Raw genomic sequence first — 23,426 nt, forward strand, 5'->3', positions numbered from 1 at the left:
CATAAATATTGTGAAATGAGCTCATTGGCGAAAACGTTGTTGTTAGATGTTGCAAGAAATGATTTCCATCACCAATTCGCCAAAGTCTTACATCAGTAAGGTCGGGTTTCAGTGAAAGGATGAGTTGTCAGACCAGGTACACTTGATTCACAAGGAGAAAGAACACCTATAATCGAGTTTGTCTTCCTCGAGATACTGAAACTGGGCATCTCTCTCTCTCTCTCTCTCTCTCTCTCTCTCTCTCTCTCTCTCTCTCTCTCTTCAAAACAAAGCGCCTTGTCTACTGCCGCTTAGATTTCGTTCGTCGTCTGAGAGGCGGCAAATTGAGTTTTTCTTGGGAAATTGAGAGAAAACTTTTGAAAGGGAAGTTCTCTAGTGTGCGAATGGATTTGTCTATGGGCTAGAATTACTACGATGGAAGTTGATGGGGCGTTCCTCTAGTTTGGAGAGAGAGAGAGAGAGAGAGAGAGAGAGAGAGAGAGAGAGAGACCATGTGTGGAATAAATCTCGTACCTTTAGCAGGTATCTGAAAGCTAAAAGTATAAAGATATCCCTTTTTTCTAATTTCGTCATAAATCTTTACACTTTGGGTTCCGCGAAACGGTTATCTCTCTCTCTCTCCCTAGTGTAGAATAGTGAATAACGTATGGGTCAGAGTAGACATAACGCCCCAACCTAAGAGAGAGAGAGAGACTCTCTCTCTCGGAACCTAAAGCAGTTTTAATTTTCCGGAACAAAATGCCTCGTGTGTGTTTGTGTTGCAGCTTCATAGGATAAGCAGTGAGAAAGAAAGGAAACAGCTGGAAGCCCTTCATTAGAGTCTTCTTGTTTTGGGTATTACGAAATGAAGGTTCATCACTCTCCTATTTTTGCCAAAGAAACAAAAAAAAAATCTTATAATTTACTGTCTGACTGTCCTGCAGGACTTCAGGATGTAATGAAATATTAGAAGGTAATTTATTGGGTGGCGGGTCATTGACTTTATTAATTTATGGTATACTAAAGTTAGGGAGGAAATATATGGAAAAGTGTTATATTAGACACTCGGATGAATTAAACATTGATAGGGTCCTAGAAATGAGTTCATGTGACACTAGATGATTTGGTTATGAGAACCTTCCATGGCAGATTATAATAGCCTCTTGTTGAGAGAGAGAGAGGAGAGAGAGCGAGAGAGAGACCTTTTAAATGATTACTCTTTAATTAAATGACATGCATTTGAGCTGAAGTTCGTCACCTGAAGAAAGAAATACGAAAACTGGGAAATTTTAAACCTCTGGATCCGAGAACTGGATTGAGGGAATCTTTTTGAAGAAAGTCGTGCTTTCTTCTTCAGAGAGAGAGAGAGAGAGAACTTTTAAATGATTACTCTTTAATTAAAAGACGTCGTGCAGCTGGAACTGAAGAAGTTCAGGGCGAAGGTGCAATGCATGAATGACTACCCTGATGCAATTCAACGTCCGTTTTAATATTTTACTTAAATATTTTTCTAGTTATTTATTAATGTGTCGATTTATCTGGTTCTCTAACAACTTTCTGTATTTCTCAATACCTTCTGTTACTTCTTTTGAATGATCTCCACAACGGTCTTTGGAAGCTTCTTGAATTTCAGGTCTAAAGTGGCCCCTTTGGTGGGCTTCTTGTTTCATTTGAAAAGGGTTCTTCATCAACTGAATAATAATATAATAATAATAATAGTAGTAATGATACTAATAAAATGATAATACAATCCAAAGCCAACTCATAAATCATTCCCTCCATACATTCGTCAGTTACAACCATTCTTATCTTACTTGCACAGTTGGATTTCAAAAAACCACGCTGCAGTCATTGAGTTTGCCTCTGAGAAAGTTCATGAAAGTCTTGTTGTCATTAAAGTTCCCTCACCTGGGCTCGTAAAGGAAGAGACGAATAACATTGGTGCACTTTGTTTTGGTGTCTTATTTTTTTTTTTTCTACTCGAAATCCAGCGTTAATGCCTGCAACCTATTCTTGTTCCAACCTGAGCTCAACAATGTCAAGTTCTCTATAAACCACCAGAATGCACTGGTGGTCTTCTTACAGCAGAAATGAAATGTATACTACACACAGACAACACCCTATTTACGAACATTCTCTACTTCTGATCGAACTTTCAGATCCAAACGAACGTGATTAGAATGGAGACTATTGTCAGAGCGCTCCCCTTTGACCCTCGAGTTCAAATTCTGTTCTGTACATAACTTGCTGTACGTACAGTGTACTATTGTGGTTTGGGATGAAAGAAACATACAGAACTGTATTGACTCTCTGTCGTACTGTACTGGAATAGGCATGAAGAAAAATGCAGTATGATCTACTTAACGAGTGGTTCAACGTAGTAACTCATTCGTAAGTAGGGTGGTGTCTGTGGACCATCACAAAAGCTGCAGTTTTGATAACTGCAACCTTACGATGTTTGCAGGAAGTACCTCATTCATTCACACATCCATACATAACCAATATCATGTATAATCAATACAGGTGTAAGTATGTACTATGTTCTGCCTATATATTAAAGATAACCCACTGATTTCCCTTGTCCTAAGTGAAAATCTTCGTTGTCATATGTCACAAAAGGACCGAGACACTGCATTGCTACAACACTTCATAACGACATTATTTCCACTCAGCCGGAACACCAGTCACGTACCAAAACGACAAGGAATGTGTAATATGTAAAACATCTAAACTTAAGAAGGCGACAACATCAGGATCACACTAGTAATAGTCTAATATACATGTAACACAAAGCATGGCATAAAATAGATTAAATCTGTATAATAAGCACTTGGAAGGAAATAACTGGAACGGCACAAAAGTGTCCACCTGCCATTTCAGCTCGGAGCATTGTCACACCCGGACGAACAAGAAGGAGGAGGAAGAGAGACGGTAGCTGATGATGACGACATTTCACTCCCATCACTTTGTCATTTCTCCTCACAGTCAGTCAGTCAGTGGGGGAACTTCCAACCTCATTGTGTGCTTGTACAGATTCTTCTTCTGTATCGCCCGAGTACTAGTACTAGTTATTTGATAGCAGAACATACTTGTGGTGGTCAGTCCACCACACCAAGGAACCCCAGTCCAGACGAACTCTGGGGTGGCGGGGAGACCAGAGACGGTACTGTACTGATCTCCAGACCTCCTGCGGTAGCTTTATGATGAGCTTTTCACAATCCAACTGCAGGTTGAAGGTTTTAGGTTTTTCATGCGTCTGTCTGCACTCATTCTTCCTAACAGAACCTGAGCGACCGTCCTCAGAACTAGAGATTCAGTTTAACAACACCCCCCAGCACTCGCCACGGCAATGAGGGATTTTGGAAAGTCTCTGATCAATGGACTGACGAGTGTTTTCCCCGACACAGATCACACAGGTTTTTTTTTCCACTTTTGTCAGGCACTCCAACAGCAGTGCCTGACAGCATTGAAGGGTTCAACAGAGCGTTTGCCTGAACTATCACACAATGACAACCGAGTATCTGGGAACTGATTTCACCATTGGAGAAGGAGGGAGGGAGGGATTCGAACCCAGACTAAAACCTACGATCCACTTTCCTGTCTGTTGCCTCTAATCTCCACAGCTTTTTGTAAGACTTGGTCTCAGTTTTCTTCAAGAGTTTCTGTGATTATCTTTTAAATGTCACATTCAACTGATGTGTCGTCTTCCTGGACATTTGGAGATGACTTCCGTCCCGAACAACTCATGGCAGATGGGGTGGGACAAGGTTGCAGACACCAGATATTGGATGTTTGGGCTGTTTCCCACAGAGGCTGGCCATTCCCAGGAATCACCCAGAAATAGCGACGTCTAGCAGCAGCAAACCTGAAAATAGCGGAGATGCATAAAGCTTAGGGAGATCGTCTGTGGACACCTTTGGAGATCCCTATCAAATAAGTGAAATGGAGTAGAGAATACATGATGTGTCTAGAAGAATTCTTGGGCATTCAAATTTGGCTCCCATCATTCATCAGTGAAACAGCTGGAGGTCTTGGGGGTTCAACAGCTCTTGGATCAGTAATAAGACTGTGGATTTTTCACACTCAAAAATTTAAGTCAAGCCTATTAAGCATAAAGAACCGAAGATAATATTCAGAAATAATCGCATAAATGTAATGTATATTCCAATTTCATTTACAGAGGGAGAGAGGGAGAGAGAGAGAGAGAGAGAGAGAGAGAGAGAGAGGTTAAGAAGCATCAATCACCCCATACTGTGGGACCAATTTGCTGGTAATTTGTAAGCCCCATTTTCACAAAATTCTTTCATTGCCACTAAAATATTCTATTATTTGCAGCTAACTATATCTTCCTGTTATCTGTGAGTTTTTAACCTTGCCTCTTTATTGAGGTGTGGTAAGAACTGAGTCATCTTAAATGGCAATTCACCACCAAAGACGTAGTACTATATTGTTGTTGATTCAACTTTACCTTCACACTGTAGTTGTCCCTCATCTCGGTCTGTTGTCCCTCGCTGTAGTTGTCTGTGGTTTCTAAATAAAAAGACAAACTAGAAACCGGGGATGGATCTTTGCAGAATCCAGATCGGTCTTGCTTCTCTTGCATCTGGACCTGCACTGAGGTTAAGTGGCACCTGTTAGAAAAGGAGACAAAGCAGAAAAAAACATTAGTTAGTATTCAAGACACATTCTTCGTGTTATTCTGGAATGGCTGAGAAAAAGTCACAGCATAAAACTTAAGTTCAAGTGAATGAATATCAAGCAGAGGTTTTCGATGTTCACTGAAGTCCTCTTCACCTTCTGACTCACTTAAACTCGGTGTTCTGCAGTGGCTTCTTTCTGAACCATTCAGAGACATTGGCATCTCGGTGATATCTCCTCGGGTACTACTTGCAAACTGTTTGTGGTCTGCAATTGAATCCTCTGCCAAAAGGCCCTGACCATGTGAATGAGTAGTGTCTCGAGAGACTCACCGAAGGCGCCTTTAAATATATTGCAGGCAGAAACAAGCAAAAGAAATAATGGTATCAGAAGTGACTGAGGCCCAGATATTGAAGCACACTAACAGAAATATAGTACGTCATGTATTGCATCAGTGTATGCGAGAGTGCCAGTGCAATAAGCGTTTACAACACACAAAATCCAGCTGATGTACACTTGCCTTTATGTGTATCTGTTCACAGACATTGTATACATAGTGCGTGAGAACTATAACCTTGCCGGAGATAGAGCAGAACATTCCTGTTACTCACCAGGCAACTTGTGGAAGGACCAGAGAGAGAGATCCCAGCTTCTTCTTGGCGGATGGGCAGCCCTCTTAGCCTCCTTGTGCAGAGGCAGCCAACACCAGAAGCACCGTCACAGCTGCTGCTGCTGGGAGGCTGTCTGCAGCGTGTGACGTACCCAAGACACCTGCAGATGCAGAAGCAGCAAGAAGAAGTTTCTGCATTGTTGTTGATAGATAACCTTGCCTTCTGCTGCCTTCTGTTCTTTCCTATCAATGGAGACTTCTTAGTTCCCATGAAAGGACAACTACTTCCTATCAATGGATATCTATTTTCTATAAATGGGCATCATATCGGCTACAAATGGACTTCATACTTCCTATAAATGGGCATCATATTACCTATGAATGGGCATCTTATTTCCTATAAATGGGCATCCTATTTCCTATAAATGGACACTATGTGGATATCATATTTACTATAAATGGACATCATATTGACTACAAATGGACTACATATTTCCTATAAATGGGTATCTTATTTCCTATAAATGGGCATCCTATTTCTTATAAATGAGCATCTTATTTCCTGTAATTGGGTATCTTATTTCCTATAAATGGGCATCTTATTTCCTTTAAGTGGGTATCTTATTTCCTAAAAATGGGCATCCTATTTCCTATAAGTGGGCATCTTGTTTCCTATATGTGGGTATCTTATATCCTATATTCCCTCTGTTGTTGCAAAAAGAAAAGGTGATTATATCATTCATTGCTCCGAACATCTTCTGTAGCCCCACTCTCAATGAGTTCCTGAACTACACTAACATTGTTAGATTCAACAGCTATCATTTGTAATTGCTGTGCGACCTTCGTTGTCTTTGTCATTGACATTTGCCCCTTTACTGATCAGGAGTTGCACTAATTCCCTGTGACCTTCTGAAGCCGCTAAATGAAGCATTGCATTTCCTTGTTTAGTTTTGCAGTTTACATCAAACCCCGACTCTAACAGAACTGTGATGACATCACATTTCCCACCCAATGCTGCATCATGAGCACCCATATTGCCATAAGTATCAATGTTATATATATCTGCATTTGCTTGAATAAGAGTTTTCATTATCGGAATATATCCCCTAATTATTGCAAGATGCAAGGGGTCAATTGTTGATTGTCATGAACATCTACTGTAGCCCCACTCTCAATGAGTTCCTCAACTACACTAACATCGTTAGATTCAACAGCTGAATGTAATGGTGTGCGACCCATGTTGCCTTTGTCATTGACATTTGCCCCTTTGCTGATCAAGAGTTGCACTAATTCTGTGTGACCTTTTAAAGCCGCACAATGAAGCATTGTATTTCCTTGTTTAGTTTTGCAGTTTACATCAAACCCCGACTCTAACAAAACTGTGATGACATCACATTTCCCACCCAATGCTGCATGATGAGCACCCATATATCCATCAGTTGCAATGTTATATGTATCTGCATTTGCTTGAATAAGAGTTTTCATTATCGGAATATATCCCCTAATTATTGCAAGATGCAAGGGGGTCAATTGTTGATTGTCATGAACATCTACTGTAGCCCCACTCTCAATGAGTTCCTCAACTACACTAACATCGTTAGATTGAACAGCTGCATGTAATGGTGTGCGACCCATGTTGCCTTTGTCATTGACATTTGCCCCTTTACTGATCAAGAGTTGCACTAATTCTCTGTGACCTTTCCAAGCCGCTAAATGAAGCATCGTAGCTCCTTCTTTAGTTTTGCAGTTTTTTACATCAACCCTGACTCTAACATAACTGTGATGACATCACATTGCCCACCCAATGCTGCCTTATGCACCCATATTTCCATTAGTAGCAATGTTATATATATCTGCATTTGCTTGAATAAGAGTTTTCATTATCGGAATATATCCCCAACCTGTTGCAAGGTGCAAAGGAGTGCATTGTTTATCGTTCTGAATATCTACTGTAGCCCCACTCTCAATGAGTTCCTCAACTACACTAACATTGTTAGATTGAACAGCTGAATGTAATGGTGTGCAACCATTGTTATTTTTGTCATTGACATTTGCCCCTTTGCTGATCAAGAGTTGCACTAATTCTCTGTGACCTTTAAAAGCCGCACAATGAAGCATTGTATTTCCTTGTTTAGTTTTGCAGTTTACATCAAACCCCGACTCTAACAAAACTGTGATGACATCACATTTCCCACCCAATGCTGCATGATGAGCACCCATATATCCATCAGTTGCAATGTTATATGTATCTGCATTTGCTTGAATAAGAGTTTTCATTATCGGAATATATCCCCAATCTGTTGCAAGGTGCAAAGGAGTGCATTGTTTATCGTTCTGAACATCTACTGTAGCCCCACTCTCAATGAGTTCCTCAACTACCCTAACATCGTTAGATTGAACAGCTGAATGTAATGGTGTGAAACCCATGTTATTTTTGTCATTGACATTTGCCCCTTTACTGATCAAGAGTTGCACTAATTCTCTGTGACCTTTTAAAGCCGCTAAATGAAGCATTGCTGCTCCTTCTTTTGTTTTGCAGTTTACATCAAACCCCGACTCTAACAGAACTGTGATGACATCACATTTCCCACCCAATGCTGCATGATGAGCACCCATATTTCCATTAGTAGCAATGTTATATATATCTGCAATTGCTTGAATAAGAGTTTTCATTATCGGAATATATCCCAATATGTTGCAAGATGCAATAGGTGGTCAATTGTTGATTGTCATGAACATCTACTGTAGCCCCACTACTCAATGAGATCCTTAACTACACTAAAACCTTGTTAGATACAACGGCTGCATGTAATGCTGTCCAACCAATGTTTTGTTTTTTGTCCATTGGACATTTGCCCCTTTACTCCATCAAGAGTTGCACTTAATTCTCTTGTGACTTTCCAAGCTGCTAAATGAAGCATTGCATTTCCTTCTTTAGTTTTGCATTTTACATCAAACCCCGACTCTAACAGATCAATAATGACATCACATTTCCCACCCAATGCTGCATTATGATCACCCATATCTTTATAAATTTCATTTTCGTAGTATATATCAGCTTTTGCTTGAAGAAGAATTTTCATTATCGGAATACGTCCAAAATATGTTGCAAGATACATAGGAGTGCATTGTTCATTGTCATGAATATCTACTCTAGCCCCACTTTTAATGAGTTCCTCAACTACACTAACATTGTTAGATTCAACACCTGCATGTAATGGTGTGCGACCATTGTTGTTTTTGTCATTGATATTTGCCCCTTTACTGATGAGGAGTTTCACTAATTCCCTGTGACCTTTCCAAGCCGCTAAATAAAGCATTGTATCTCCTTCTTTAGTTTTGCAGTTTACATATATTCCCGACTCTAACATAAACTCAATTGTTTTATACATCCCGTGAATAGTTGCTGCATGAGGTCCCATATCGCCATAATTTGGCAAATTATATATATCAGTATTATCCTGTTTGAGTGATTGCAATACTACAAAGTCTCCGCTAAATGCCGCAAGATGCTTAGCGGGTGGTTTTTTCTCATGATTATTTGCCCTAGCCCCAGATTCAGTGAGGTATTGAACTATAATCTCATTGTTCGATTCTTCAGCTGCATCTAATGCCGTATAACCATATATGTCTTCGTCATTCACATTTGCCCCTTTACTGATCAACAGTTGCACTAATTCAAAGTGACCTTTATAAGCTGCTAATTGAAGCAATGTAATTCCTATTTTGGTTGGGTAGTTTACATCTAACCCCGACTTTATCATGTGTTCTATAACATCACATCTCCCTTTAAAGGCTGCATCATGAGCACATGTATTAGCGCACATATCGATTCTATAAATATAAGCATTTTCTTGAATAAGTGTTTTCAGTGGGGGCATATGCCCCATCATTGCTGCAATATGCAAAGGAGTTTGTAGCATACCATTTTCAGCATCTACCTCAGCTCCAAGCTCAATGAGGTATTGAACTAAACTATCATGGTTAGACTGAACAGCTGAATGTAATGCCGTGTAACCATAACAACCTTGGTCATTTATATTTGCTCCTTTGTTGATCAAGAGTTGCACTAATTCAAGGTGACCTTTCGAAGTGGCTAAGTTAAGCAATGTGTTTCCTATTTTGGTTTTGCATTTTACATCAAACCCTAATCCTAAAAGATACTCTAAAGCATCTTTTTTTCCGTATTTAGCTGCAACATGAGCAGCCATGTCGCCACATATGTCAGTACTATAAATATCAGTATGTGCCTGAATAAGAGTCTTCATTATCGGAATAGCTCCCAAATATGTTGAAAGATGCAAAGGAGTTTTTTGTTGATTGTCATGAACATCTACTTTAGCCCCACTCTCAATGAGTTCCTGAAAAAAAAAAAACTACACTAACATCGTTAGATTCAACACCTGCATGTAATGGTGTGCAAACCACATTGTTTGTTTTTTGTCATTGACATTTGGGTGCCCCCTTTAACTGATCAAGAGTTGTACTAATTCTCTGTGTCCTTTAAGCCGCTAAATGAAGCATTGTATTTCCTTTTTTATTTTTGCAGTTTACATCAAACCCCGACTCTAACAGAACTGTGATGACATCACATTTCCCACCCAATGCTGCATCATGAGCACCCATATTTCCATCAGTAGCAATGTTATATATATCTGCATTTGCTTGAATAAGAGTTTTCATTATCGGAATATATCCCCAACCTGTTGCAAGGTGCAAAGGAGTGCATTGTTTATCGTTCTGAATATCTACTGTAGCCCCACTCTCATGAGTTCCTCAACTACACTAACATTGTTAGATTGAACAGCTGAATGTAATGGTGTGCAACCATTGTTATTTTTGTCATTGACATTTGCCCCTTTGTCTGATCAAGAGTGCACTAATTCTCTGTGACCTTTAAAAGCCGCACAATGAAGCATTGTATCTCCTTCTTTAGTTTTGCAGTTTACATCAAACCCCGACTCTAACAGAACTGTGATGACATCACATTTCCCACCCAATGCTGCATGATGAGCACCCATATATCCATCAGTTGCAATGTTATATGTATCTGCATTTGCTTGAATAAGAGTTTTTCATTATCGGAATATACCCCTAATTATTGCAAGATGCAAGGGGGTCAATTGTTGATTGTCATGAACATCTACTGTAGCCCCACTCTCGATTGAGTTCCTCAACTACACTAACATCGTTAGATTGAACAGCTGAATGTAATGGTGTGGCGACCCATGTTAATTTTGTCATTGACATTTGCCCCTTTACTGATCAAGAGTTGCACTAATTCTCTGTGACCTTTTAAAGCCGCTAAATGAAGCATTGTAGCTCCTTCTTTAGTTTTGCAGTTTACATCAAACCCTGACTCTAACATAACTGTGATGACATCACATTGCCCACCCAATGCTGCCTTATGAGCACCCATATTTCCATTAGTAGCAATGTTATATATCTGCATTTGCTGAATAAGAGTTTTCATTATCGGAATATATCCCAACCTGTTGCAAGGTGCAAAGGAGTGCATTGTTTATCGTTCTGATATCTACTGTAGCCCCACTCTCAATGAGTTCCTCAAACTACACTAACATTGTTAGATTGAACAGCTGAATGTAATGGTGTGCAACCATTGTTATTTTTGTCATTGACATTTTGCCCCTTTACTAATCAAGAGTTGCACTAATTCTCTGTGTCCTTTCTCAGCTGCAAAATGAAGCATTGTACTTCCTATTTTTGCTTTGCAGTTTACATCAAACCCCGACTCTAACAAAACTGTGATGACATCACATTTCCCAACCCATGCTGCATGATGAGCACCCATATAGCCATAAGTATCAATGTCAAATATATCTGCATTTGCTTGAATAAGAGTTTTTCATTATCGGAATATATCCCCAATCTGTTGCAAGGTGCAAAGGAGTGCATTGTTTATCGTTCTGAACATCTACTGTAGCCCCACTCTCAATGAGTTCCTCAACTACCCTAACATCGTTAGATTGAACAGCTGAATGTAATGGTGTGAAACCCATGTTATTTTTGTCATTGACATTTGCCCCTTTACTGATCAAGAGTTGCACTAATTCTCTGTGACCTTTTAAAGCCGCTAAATGAAGCATTGTGCTTCCTTCTTTAGCTTTGCAGTTTACATCATACCCCGACTCTAACAGAACTGTGATGACATCACATTTCCCACCCAATGCTGCATCATGAGCACCCATATTTCCATTAGTAGCAATGTTATATATATCTGCAATTGCTTGAATAAGAGTTTTCATTATCGGAATATATCCCAAATATGTTGCAAGATGCAAGGGGGTCAATTGTTGATTATCATGAACATCTACTGTAGCCCCACTCTCAATGAGATCCTTAACTACACTAACCTTGTTAGATACAACGCGCATGTAATGCTGTCCAAACCAATGTTGTTTTTGTCATTGACATTTGCCCCTTTACTGATCAAGAGTTGCACTAATTCTCTGTGACCTTTCCAAGCTGCTAAATGAAGCATTGCCATTTCCTTCTTAGTTTTGCCATTTTACATCAAACCCCGACTCTAACAGATCAATAATGACATCACATTTCCCACCCAATGCTGCATTATGATCACCCATATCTTTATAAATTTCATTTTCGTAGTTATCTATCAGGCGTTTTGTGCTTGAATAAGAAATTTTCCATTATCGGAATACGTCCAAAATATGTTGCAAGATACATAGGAGTGCATTGTTCATTGTCATGAATATCTACTCTAGCCCCACTTTTAATGAGTTCCTCAACTACACTAACATTGTTAGATTCAACACCTGCATGTAATGGTGTGCGACCATTGTTGTTTTTGTCATTGATATTTGCCCCTTTACTGATGAGGAGTTTCACTAATTCCCTGTGACCTTTCCAAGCCGCTAAATAAAGCATTGTATCTCCTTCTTTAGTTTTGCAGTTTACATTAATTCCCGACTCTAACATAAACTCAATTGTTTTATACATCCCGTGAATAGTTGCTGCATGAGGTCCCATATCGCCATAATGTGGCATTATATATATCAGTATTATCCTGTTTTGAGTGATTGCAATACTACAAGTCTCCGCTAAATGCCGCAAGATGCTTAGCGGGATGGTTTTTTGTTTTTTCTCATGAATTATTTGCCCTAGCCCACCAGATTCAGTAAGGTATTGAACTATACTCTCATTGTTCGATTCTTCAGCTGCATCTAATGCCGTATAACCATATTTGTCTTCCTTATTTACTTCTGCCCCTTTACTGATCAACAGTTGCACTAATTCAAAGTGACCTTTATAAGCTGCTAATTGAAGCAATGTAATTCCTATTTTGGTTGGGTAGTTTACATCTAACCCCGACTTTATCATGTGTTCTATAACATCACATCTCCCTTTATAGGCTGCATCATGAGCACATGTATTAGCGAACACATCGATTCTATAAATATAAGCATTATCTTGAATAAGTGTTTTCATGGGGGCATATGCCCCATCATTGCTGCAATATGCAAAGGAGTTTTGTAGCATACCATTTCAGCATCTACCTCAGCTCCAAGCTCAATGAGGTATTGAACTAAACTATCATGGTTAGACTGAACAGCTGAATGTAATGCCGTGTAACCATAACAACCTTGGTCATTTATATTTGCTCCTTTGTTGATCAAGAGTTGCACTAATTCAAGGTGACCTTTCGAAGTGGCTAAGTTAAGCAATGTGTTTCCTATTTTGGTTTTGCATTTTACATCAAACCCTAATCCTAAAAGATACTCTAAAGATCTTTTTTTTTTTCTTTTTTTTCCGTATTTAGCTGCAACATGAGCAGCCATGTCGCCACATATGTCATACTATAAATATCAGTATGTGCCTGAAATAGAGTCTTCATTATCGGAATAGCTCCCAAATATGTTGAAAGATGCAAAGGAGTTTTTTGTTTGATTGTCATGAACATCTACTTTAGCCCCACTCTCAAATGATTTCCCTGAACTACCCACTAACATCGTTAGATTCAAAAACCCACCTGCATGTAATGGTGTGCAACCCAATTGTTGTTTTGTCATTGACATTTGCCCCTTTACTGATCAAGATTGTAACTAATTCTCTTGTGTCCTTAAAAAGCCGCTAAATGAAGCATTTTATTTCCTTCTTTATTTTTGCAGTTTACATCAAACCCCGACTCTAAGAGAACTGTGATGACATCACATTTCCCACCCAATGCTGCATCATGAGCACCCTATATTTCCATCAGTAGCAATGTTATATATATCTGCATTTGCTTGAATAAGAGTTTTCATTATCGGAATATATCCCCAACTGTTTGCAAGGTGCAAAGGAGTGCATTGTTTATCGTTCTGAATATCTACTGTAGCCCCACTCTCAATGAGTTCCTCAACTACACTAACATTGTTAGATTGAACAGCTGAATGTAATGGTGTGCAACCATTGTTATTTTTGTCATTGACATTTGCCCCTTTGCTGATCAAGAGTTGCACTAATTTCTCTGTGACCTTTAAAAGCCGCACAATGAAGCATTGTATTTCCTTGTTTAGTTTTGCAGTTTACATCAAACCCCGACTCTAACAGAACTGTGATGACATCACATTTCCCACCCAATGCTGCTCATGAGCACCCATATATCCATCAGTTGCAATGTTATATGTATCTGCATTTGCGTTGAATAAGAGTTTTCATTATCGGAATATATCCCCAATCTGTTGCAAGGTGCAAAGGAGTGCATTGTTTATCGTCATGAACATCTACTGTAGCCCCACTCTCAATGAGTTCCTCAACTACACTAACATCGTTAGATTCAACAGCTGAATGTAATGGTGTGAAACCCATGTTATTTTTGTCATTGACATTTGCCCCTTTACTGATCAAGAGTTGCACTAATTCTCTGTGACCTTTTAAAGCCGCTAAATGAAGCATTGCAGCTCCTTCTTTAGTTTTGCAGTTTACATCAAACCCCGACTCTAACAGAACTGTGATGACATCACATTTCCCACCCAATGCTGCATGATGAGCACCCATATTTCCATCAGTAGCAATGTTATATATATCTGCATTTGCTTGAATAAGAGTTTTCATTATCGGAATATATCCCCAATCTGTTGCAAGGTGCAAAGGATTGCATTGTTTATCGTTCTGAACATCTACTGTAGCCCCACTCTCAATGAGTTCCTCAACTACACTAACATCGTTAGATTGAACAGCTAAATGTAATGGTGTGAAACCCATGTTAATTTTGTCATTGACATTTGACCCTTTGCTGATCAGAGTTGCACTAATTCTCTGTGACCTTTTAAATCCGCTAAATGAAGCATTGTATTTCCTCTTTTTATTTTTGCAGTTACATCAAACCCCGACTCTAACAGAACTATGATGACATCCCACATTTCCCACCCTAATTGCTGCATGATGAGCACCATATTTCCATTAGTAGCAATGTTATATATATCTGCATTTGCTTGAATAAGAGTTTTCATTATCGGAATATATCCCAAATATGTTGCAAGATGCAAGGGGGTCAATTGTTGATTGTCATGAACATCTACTGTAGCCCCACTCTCAATGAGTTCCTGAACTACACTAACATCGTTAGATTCAACACCTGCATGTAATGGTGTGCAACCATTGTTGTTTTTGTCATTGACATTTGACCCTTTACTGATCAAGAGTTGCACTAATTCTCTGTGACCTTTTAAAGCCGCTAAATGAAGCATTGTATTTCCTTTTTTATTTTTGCAGTTTACATCAAACCCCGACTCTAACAGAACTGTGATGACATCACATTTCCCACCCAATGCTGCATCATGAGCACCCATATTTCCATTAATAGCAATGTTATATATATCTGCATTGCTTGAATAGAGTTTTCATTATCGGCAATATATCCCCTAATTATTGCAAGATGCAAGGGAGTGCCTTGTTCATTGTCATGAACATCTATTGTAGCCCCACTCTCAATGAGTTCCTCTACTACACTAACATCGTTAGATTGAACAGCTGAATGTAATGGTGTGAAACCCAAGTTATTTTTGTCATTGACATTTGCCCCTTTACTGATCAAGAGTTGCACTAATTCTCTGTGACCTTCTGAAGCCGCTAAATGAAGCATTGTATTTCCTATTTCATTTTTGCAGTTTATATCAAACCCTGATTCTAACAGAACTATGATGACATCACATTTCCCACCCAATGCTGCATCATGAGCACCCATATTGCCACAAGTATCACTGTCATATATATTTGCATTTGCTTGAATAAGAGTTTTCATTATAGGAATATATCTCCAATCTGTTGCAAGATGCAAAGGAGTGCATTGTTTATCGTTCTGAATCTACTGTAGCCCACTCTCAATGAGTTCCTCAACTACACTAACATCGTTAGATTGAACAGCTAAATGTAATGGTGTGAAACCCATGTTATTTTTGTCATTGACATTTGCCCCTTTACTGATCAAGAGTTGCACTAATTCTCTGTGACCTTTTAAAGCCGCTAAATGAAGCATTGTATTTCCCATTTTATTTTTGCAGTTTACATCAAACCCCGACTCTAACAGAACTGTGATGACATCACATTTCCTACCCAATGCTGCATCATGAGCACCCATTTTGCCATAAGCATCAATGTTATATAATATCTGCATTTGCTTGAATAAGAGTCTTCATTATCGGAATATATCCCTTAATTGTTGGCAAGATGTAAAGGAGTGCGTTGTTGATTGTCATGAACAATCTACTGTAGCCCCACTCTCAATGAGTTCCTCAACCACACTAACATCGTTACATTCAACAGCTCTGTGTAATGCTGTGTGACCATTTGCGTCTATAGCATCTATGCTAGCAACGGTTTCTCTGAGTGTGTCCATGACTATTTTATGAACATAGAATTCTAAAATGAAGAGTGACATAAGATCTAATGCTTCCGGTATTTGTTCGGCGCCCGATGTAGGTTACTTCACCTGACCTAATGACCTAACCTGTTCTACGTTACCTTACCTAACCCAACCTAACTGATAGATGATCCACTGATAAGAATGCCCCAAGATCTACTTCTTCCCATAGAGGTGCAACCCTGAATGTGCAAGGTTATCAACGCCAACAAGAAACCTGCTGTCTGCATGTGCACGTACCTAGAACGTCTTCACAGCTGCAGCTGCAGCCGCAGCAGCAGCAGCATCTTCCTCGTAGGCTGCATCCAGAAGTTGCCCAGGACCTGCGGAGGGTAATTGTTAGTCTGACACATGACGAAAAGGTTATATAGTTTTATGCATCCTAGTAAATCATACAGTGTTGAATCCTAGCGTCAAAAGTCCTCACTAAGAGTGTGGTCCAAGAATATGATGTTTTGTTACCTTTGGTCCCATAGAAACTATAATTGTTTGCAATTTAAATACCCTCAAGTGTTGTAGCGGGGAGGAATTGTAATTTTCCCTTGATTTATTTTTCATGTTTTGAAAGGAAGACATCTCTCCTTCCATATGGGTTCTTCACTCACTACAAACTACCTCGATGGAAATGTCATTTGTCATATATAATATATATATATATATATATATATATATATATATATATATATATATATATATATATATACACACACAAACAAAAGAGAGTGTGGATATGTGGTTGGAGGTGTTGCTGTGTCATATATGGGAGATGTGGATATGTGCTTTCTTGTTGTGGACTTCCTCTATATTTGTGTCGACAGAGAGAGAGAGAGAGAGAGAGAGAGAGAGAGAGAGAGAGAAGCTCTGAACAATAAACAAGACTAAAGGTCTCAATTGCCCTGTCACTAACATTCACGACGACCCGTCAAAGGCCGTAGATCATTCATGTTACTACTTCTGGAACCGCTGCTTCGGACTATTGACTCATCATTATTCTGTTTACTGAACATTGTCCGGCCATAAAAGGCCAACTAATCGTAAGAAACCCATTAACTATTATTTGGTCTTTATTTAGATATAAAGAAAAACTGAGCCCTCTTCTGACTTCCAATGCGGTCCAATTTTATTTTTGTGTCCCAAATGTAGTTTGGGAAATTATGTCGGGGCCTCATGTAGGCATCTTAAAGTCTGCATTGATTGTCACAGGGGGGTGAGTTATAGAACAGTGTCCGGTTGTCTTCACCAGAATTCTCGAACATTCGAGAACATTAAAAAAAATGCAAATTTAATATAGAATACAAACACTTCAAATCAATACACGGGCTTCTTCTCCTCAAGAGCTTGCTGTCTTCGAATCGCTTTCCATAAAAACAATAGTTCCAAAATTAAACAACCAAACTACCACTAACTCTCTTTACCAGGCATAACTATATTTATTTGGAACCTTTCCTTCTTCTTCTGGTCACTCGTCTTCTTTCCTTCACTTGATATGGTAATTTTCTTAGCATTGTAGTAGGTTTTCTGTGAATTTTAAATGTATGTTGGTTATTAGGATGAGTCTTTTTATGTTTTATGTGTATTGATAACTTTTACAGCCGTGATGATGATGGGGCTGGAACCCGAAACGTCGCTCAATAAAGCCTTTTAAAACTACCAGAAGACGTCTCCCTTGTTTCCTTGAGAATATATATATATATATATATAATATATATATATATTATATATATATATATATATATATATATCTATATAGATATATATATATATATATATATATATATTCCTGCATCAAGAAGCAATAATGTATACACATCAATGTATGACTACTATGAGATTCAGGGTCTCTGTAACACGGTTTTTTGGACTTTGCTCCTTGTCAAAGCATCGGATGTAGCTGAAAGTTGACATATGTATATTTTACAACCACACACAAATTTTGTCAGCATTATCAATAACTAAACCCGATAGTTTTAATTTTTATAGAGTAAAATGATCTAGCCGACGCCATGGCCAATGATTACGAGCCAAGAGTCGAAAAACATTCATTACGTAAGCAAGGTAAACAAACACCCTTTGAACTAAATGTTGCCCCGCCCATCCACCAGACAGAAATTCCATCGGCTCTGAAACCCAAAGACTTTATGAATGGCGGAACGATACATAGATGTGGGTGGGGTATCAGCGCTAGCATAGTAATACTACTGTAGCAGTAGCGCCGCAACAGTATAGCAGTAATATACATGAATTAAACGTTTAGGCCAACTGCTGGGATCCTAGAGGATCATTTAGCACTTCTTACAACTACTCGAGAAATTAGTTTTTATAGCCAGAAGTTAAATTTTCTAATCCAACAATGCCCATGGTAGCCTCAGTGTTATCCTGATTTATAACGAGGCGAAAGTGGGTGGAGCCTCATGAAGTCACCATTCAAACGATAATTATTGGTGAAGGTTTAAAGCCAATATACGGTACCGGCTATTTTTTTCAGTAAATAGGTAGATAGCCAATAAATAAAAATTGCTTGACATTGGATATAGCAGTTATCAAATCAAGTTTGTCTACTATGTTTTTGGTTAATTATTAACCAAACTATTTCATACATCTTGTCAATCTGATTGTGACCTATAAAGTAGACTGTAATTTCTTGGAAAGAAACTTATTTTGGGAGTTAGACTAATAATCGAAGTGTTTTTTGTATTTATTAACATATTTTGTTGGTTTTTTCATTATGACAATTATCAGTGGAGAGGTTCCAGAGTTCATAAAGGTGTACTGCTTTGCTTGTATTTAAATTTGTATGTCATTGTTGCCAGAGGTTTAGCCTTCGTTACGTATAGCCAATCATCCATCGAGAAAGAGGGAAGAAATGATGTCATAAGTTACGTAACGAGTGCGTTCGAAACCTTTTCTCTGAGTAAGTTGGCCCGTCTTCAAAAAAGGTCACTTTTACATTATAAGTACCAAATTTATTCAACCTACGTAGTGCAGAATACACTCAAAATTTATGTGTTGATATAATATGTATTCTGAATAAGCGTTATATTTATGAGATGCATAGATAAAAAGTTATTGCGAAAAAACCGTGTTACAGAGGCCCTGAATCTCATAGTAGTAATGTTTCAAAAATAGGTTTTGTCATTCGTGACCATTTTTAGAAACAATTAAATACTTTTCTGTAATTATTGTTGCTGGGTAAATCAAACATCACCCATGAATCTGATGTCTAAGTCCGTTCCTTACAACGCACCTGATTGGCTGCTGTTGATAAGCCAATCACAGGGCTGGAAACTCTCCTCAGTCTCTCTGGAGAGTTCAGGTAGGCAGGATTGTAGTATGTTTCACCTCTGCTGAAGGATATACGTCGTTTCAAAAGTATCGCTCAGGAGAGGTGGAACACACTACATCCTCCCTACGTGAACTCTAGAGAGAAACTAAGGAGACTTTCCAGCCCTGTGATTGGCTTATTAACAGCAGCCAATCAGTTGCGCCATAAGGGATGGGTAATGTTTGTTTTATCTAGCAACGATAATTAGAGAAAAGTTTTTAATTACTTCTAATAATGGTCACGAATGACCAAACCTATATTTGAAACATTACTAGTCATACATTAATATGTATACATCATTGCTTCTTGATGCAGGAATATATATATATATATATATATATAGTATATATATATATATATGGTTGGTTTCTTGTCTTTGTCATATCTTTGTACAGATTAGTATATAGTATTCTCTCTCTCTCTCTCTCTCACTCTCTCTCTCTCTCTCTCTCGTCTCTCTCTCTCTCTCTCTCTCAGGCAGTGTGCCGTATTAGTCTCTTGCTGTGTCACAGAATCGGTTGTTGTATAATGCTCAGGTTCGGGAAACGAGAGAAGTGATGTCTCTGCTCAGTGCGATCTTTAAAGTATCCTGACCATATAATTGAGAAAGCAATTCAAGCAACGTAATTTTCTACCGACCCCCTAAAGACAAGACCAGAGACACACCAAACAATAAAATAAAAATTCCTCACCTGGAGACGATTAAGAGAGTAACCCACACCCTTGGGAAATCCAACCCTTTTGCATTTACCTACCCAAACACCCTAGCCAAATCCCTGATTAACGTCCAACAAAAGACATCTCCCAAGGACTCTGGGGTCTATGAGATCCCATGCCAAGACTGTGACCTATCTTACATCGGATTTACAGGGAAATCACTTCCCCAGAGATTAATACAACACAAACGGTCAGTTAGGTATGGACAACAGAACTCGGCTATTTTCAACCATATAAATGAACATAACCATAGAATAAACTGGAATTTGTCACGTGTAATTTATAGCAGCAACTGCCAGTACAAGAGTCAAATGATGGAATCGGCCTTAATAAAAGAGAAGCAGGTTAATGAACATCTCAAAAGGAGCATGGATTGTTCGGATGTCATCGACGAAGTCTTATTTCAACCAACGCTTAAGAAGATTAAAGGAAGATTATCAGCGGGGGTGACCTAAATTGGCTTACTTGTGGACGGATCTCTTGGTATAAATACCACCTTTTCTGTAAACTTTTCTCATTCATATACCTGAAGAGAGAGACAGCAGTCTCTGAAATATAGTACTTTTCCTCTCTACAATTTTGGTGTTTTTATTGGGCCTCCTTTTATTAGATATATTATTATATATATATATCTATATATATATATATATATATATATATATATATATATATATATATATAATGAAATTGCTCCTGGTGAGTGTATTGCGCATATCACATATGGTAAGAATGGAAGGTGTTATTGGGTCTTGTTTGTGCCTCTCGCCAGAGAAGCCATTAGGAGAGGTCAAGAGATCGGGAGAGGAAAGGATGGGTAGTAGTTCGCCCCACTGATTGCTCCTTTGCATGCCCCTTTAGTGGTGTGTATGCGTATGTGCGTAGTACACTGAATCGGCGTGATATCGCCCAAAATAGTACTGACACACCACCAATTAATTCACTACATTTAATAAATATGTAGAAGTTGCACACTATTATATTTGGAATTTATTTTTGACAACGAACTTGATCATTATTGTATTGTTTTTTATGTTCATGAAAACCTTGTAAGTCAGTTCTGCATTTGTGGTAATTGTATAACTTGTCTCTTTTCCCCAACAAAACCCGAATGCAGGACGGAACAAACAGCTTCTTGGCTCAAACTTTTTGAGGTGGCCTGTTTATCTAGTATTGTGTAGTGATGTGTGTGTGGATTTAGAAAGGGCGATTGCCCTGATTCTTTGAATTTTGTCGTAATTTGTTTCATTTTAGTGCCATTGGTTTATAATTCCCATTGAGTGATTGAATTCATATGTCACTTATGTTAGTACTCTTTGATATGTTTAACTTTTAGTTATTAAATTAATTTTAACTGTAAATTTATCAAATGCATTTCAATATTCCTCGATTTTATTTCATTTTTCCTATGTTTCAGTTTTGTGGATGCAGAATATAAATTGATCTGATAAACCTTTATTGTTTTCATACTTGAAGGTTATGCAAATAACTTTTAGAAACGAGATAACACAGCGGTCCTCTAAGGTCTGAAAATCAACCCGTGAGTACTCGCAACATTTTGAGAGAGAGAGAGAGAGAGAGAGAGAGAGAAAGAGGGGGGGGGGGCGGTTGGGTGGGATTTCTTACCTCTCGTCGTATCTCGTATAGCGATTTATGATCTGAGTTCATGTCTACAAGGACTGCTCAGTAAGTGAAAGTACTTAATTGTGGTACTATTCATTAATGATATTGGTGTGTTATCCTCGTAAATAATGAATGGGTTGAGAGATATCTCCCCGTAATTTAGAAACCGCAAAGGGAGTTTTGTGGAGTTGTTACGTAAGGCTTTTAGCGGTTTTTGACCAAGTAACAACGTTAAGCATATACAGTCCACTAAGTCCATCTTTTTCGCCACCGGGGGTGGGGCAGATCCTCCCAGTTCTACCCCCCTCACGATAAAAAAGAGAGGTCACACTCTTCCTCCTTAGTAGTAGTACATAGTTTCTGTTTTGTGACTTTTATTTGCTTTAGTTGGTTCAACCGGTGGGTGGTGGATAGGACATAGGAGGAGGAAGCAGGGGAGATCCTATGAAGGACCTCACAGTAGTGTTGGTACCAGCGCCCTGCCTCAAAGGTGGGCGTCGTAAGTATACCAGCTTGAATGGTTTGTTGATCATGTTGAAAATCATCTCCAGATGCCCCGGTCTTATGCGTTTGTGTTGGCACAATCTCAGTGAATTCAGTGTGAACGGAGAAACTCAAGGGGGAAAGATTATACATATTCTCTCTCTCTCTCTCTCTCTCTCTCTCTCTCTCTCTCTCTCTCTCTCTCTCTCTCTCTCTCAAAAGTAACAAGAGTTTCATTCCGTAATAGTTGACGGTTTGCTTGGGATATAGTATCTCTGAAAAGTGGAATTATTCATCTTCTTAATAATTCCTATGAAAGCTATCAATAAGCAACGTCCTCTTCGTTTTTGTTTGATTTCCTCCTCCATTTCAAAGTCAGTGGCCATAAGAAATTGATGATAGACCTCCTCCGGTCTTGTAGCCTGTAGGTGTCGAGTCAGTTATCTTCAGTTTCGTTTGTTTTTGTTGGTTTGTGTTTGGAAGGAGAGTGAGTCCTTGTGAGTGACTCCCGGACTTCATGGCTCTGAGGTTTCCAAGATGGTTCTGGCTGTCTTCTTCTTCTTCTTCTTCTTCTTCTGCGTTTCCTATTTGATGATTATCAGGCACTATTTGACGGTCAGTGAAAACGTAGACAGAAAAAATGCTTGTCTGTTATGATGCCTATAGCTGTTACAACCCCTTTCATTCCTTTTACTGTATCTCTTTTCGTATTCCCTCTTTCTCCCAACTTGCTTTTTTAGAGGTTTCGCTTCTGTCACGCCTCTCAGACTGACCTGCTTTCAATTTCCTTTTTGTCTCTGAATGACCTCATAGGTCCCAGTGCTTGGCCTTTGTCCTAAGCTCTATTATACTCCATTCGATTTGTTCATTATGTCGGTAGAGCTCCTCAAAAGGAAGCTATTTCTATTGTAGTGTTGTCGCTGCTTATAGGGTCGGACGCTCTCCCTATTTCCTCTCGCGGAAATAGGGAGAATGGAATCCGTAGTTATCTGCTTATTGTCCTGTGTCATCTTGAAAGCTGTTGGTGCAATCTGTATAGGTCGTTTCTGGCGTAACGGCAGAGGAATGGAAAGCTACCTATCTGATTTCAGCGATTACTTTTTGATCAAAACAGAACATGTGCCAGACAAGAATAAGAGGGAAGGTCAGTTTCTCAGCCATTTATGGTGCAT

At 38.8% G+C, this 23,426-nt stretch overlaps 4 protein-coding genes across 4 annotated transcripts; all 4 read right to left on the minus strand.

The window, feature by feature from the left end:
- Positions 1-6,337: 6,337 nt before the first annotated feature.
- LOC135224026 (serine/threonine-protein phosphatase 6 regulatory ankyrin repeat subunit B-like) lies at positions 6,338-6,949 on the minus strand. Its single transcript, XM_064262947.1, has one exon. It carries the CDS (start codon positions 6,947-6,949, stop codon positions 6,338-6,340), a length of 612 nt encoding a protein of 203 aa, XP_064119017.1.
- Positions 6,950-7,039: 90 nt separating this feature from the next.
- Positions 7,040-12,238, minus strand: LOC135224027 (serine/threonine-protein phosphatase 6 regulatory ankyrin repeat subunit A-like). Its single transcript, XM_064262948.1, has 5 exons — positions 11,980-12,238; positions 10,883-11,077; positions 10,177-10,286; positions 8,025-9,588; positions 7,040-7,881 (listed from the first exon to the last, which is right to left on the minus strand). Exons 1-5 carry the CDS (start codon positions 12,236-12,238, stop codon positions 7,040-7,042), a joined length of 2,970 nt encoding a protein of 989 aa, XP_064119018.1.
- Positions 12,239-13,870: 1,632 nt separating this feature from the next.
- On the minus strand, positions 13,871-14,455 carry LOC135224028 (serine/threonine-protein phosphatase 6 regulatory ankyrin repeat subunit A-like). Its single transcript, XM_064262949.1, has one exon. The coding sequence runs from the start codon at positions 14,453-14,455 to the stop codon at positions 13,871-13,873; it is 585 nt and encodes a 194-aa protein (XP_064119019.1).
- A 35-nt stretch (positions 14,456-14,490) lies between these two features.
- LOC135224029 (putative ankyrin repeat protein RF_1087) lies at positions 14,491-15,042 on the minus strand. Its single transcript, XM_064262950.1, has one exon. It carries the CDS (start codon positions 15,040-15,042, stop codon positions 14,491-14,493), a length of 552 nt encoding a protein of 183 aa, XP_064119020.1.
- Between the last annotated feature and the right edge of the window lie 8,384 nt (positions 15,043-23,426).

The sequence above is a fragment of the Macrobrachium nipponense genome, chromosome 10, assembly GCF_015104395.2.
Source record: "Macrobrachium nipponense isolate FS-2020 chromosome 10, ASM1510439v2, whole genome shotgun sequence".
Classification (NCBI taxonomy): Eukaryota; Metazoa; Arthropoda; class Malacostraca; order Decapoda; family Palaemonidae; genus Macrobrachium; species Macrobrachium nipponense.

Bases quoted from the DNA above. Each gene is read 5' to 3' on its own strand.
- LOC135224028 (XM_064262949.1), bottom strand. From the start codon at position 14,455: ATGGGTTTCACACCATTACATTTAGCTGTTCAATCTAACGATGTTAGT.
- LOC135224027 (XM_064262948.1), bottom strand. From the start codon at position 12,238: ATGGGACCTCATGCAGCAACTATTCACGGGATGTATAAAACAATTGAG. The intron at 11,078-11,979 runs GTGGGGCTAGAG...CTCTTATTCAAG, and splicing joins AGTTGAGGAACTCATTAAAA to CAAATGCAGATATATTTGAC. The intron at 7,882-8,024 runs GTATCTAACAAG...CTCTTATTCAAG, and splicing joins CAGCATTACATGCAGCCGTT to CAATTGCAGATATATATAAC.
- LOC135224029 (XM_064262950.1), bottom strand. From the start codon at position 15,042: ATGGGTGCTCATGATGCAGCATTGGGTGGGAAATGTGATGTCATCACA.
- LOC135224026 (XM_064262947.1), bottom strand. From the start codon at position 6,949: ATGCTTCATTTAGCGGCTTGGAAAGGTCACAGAGAATTAGTGCAACTC.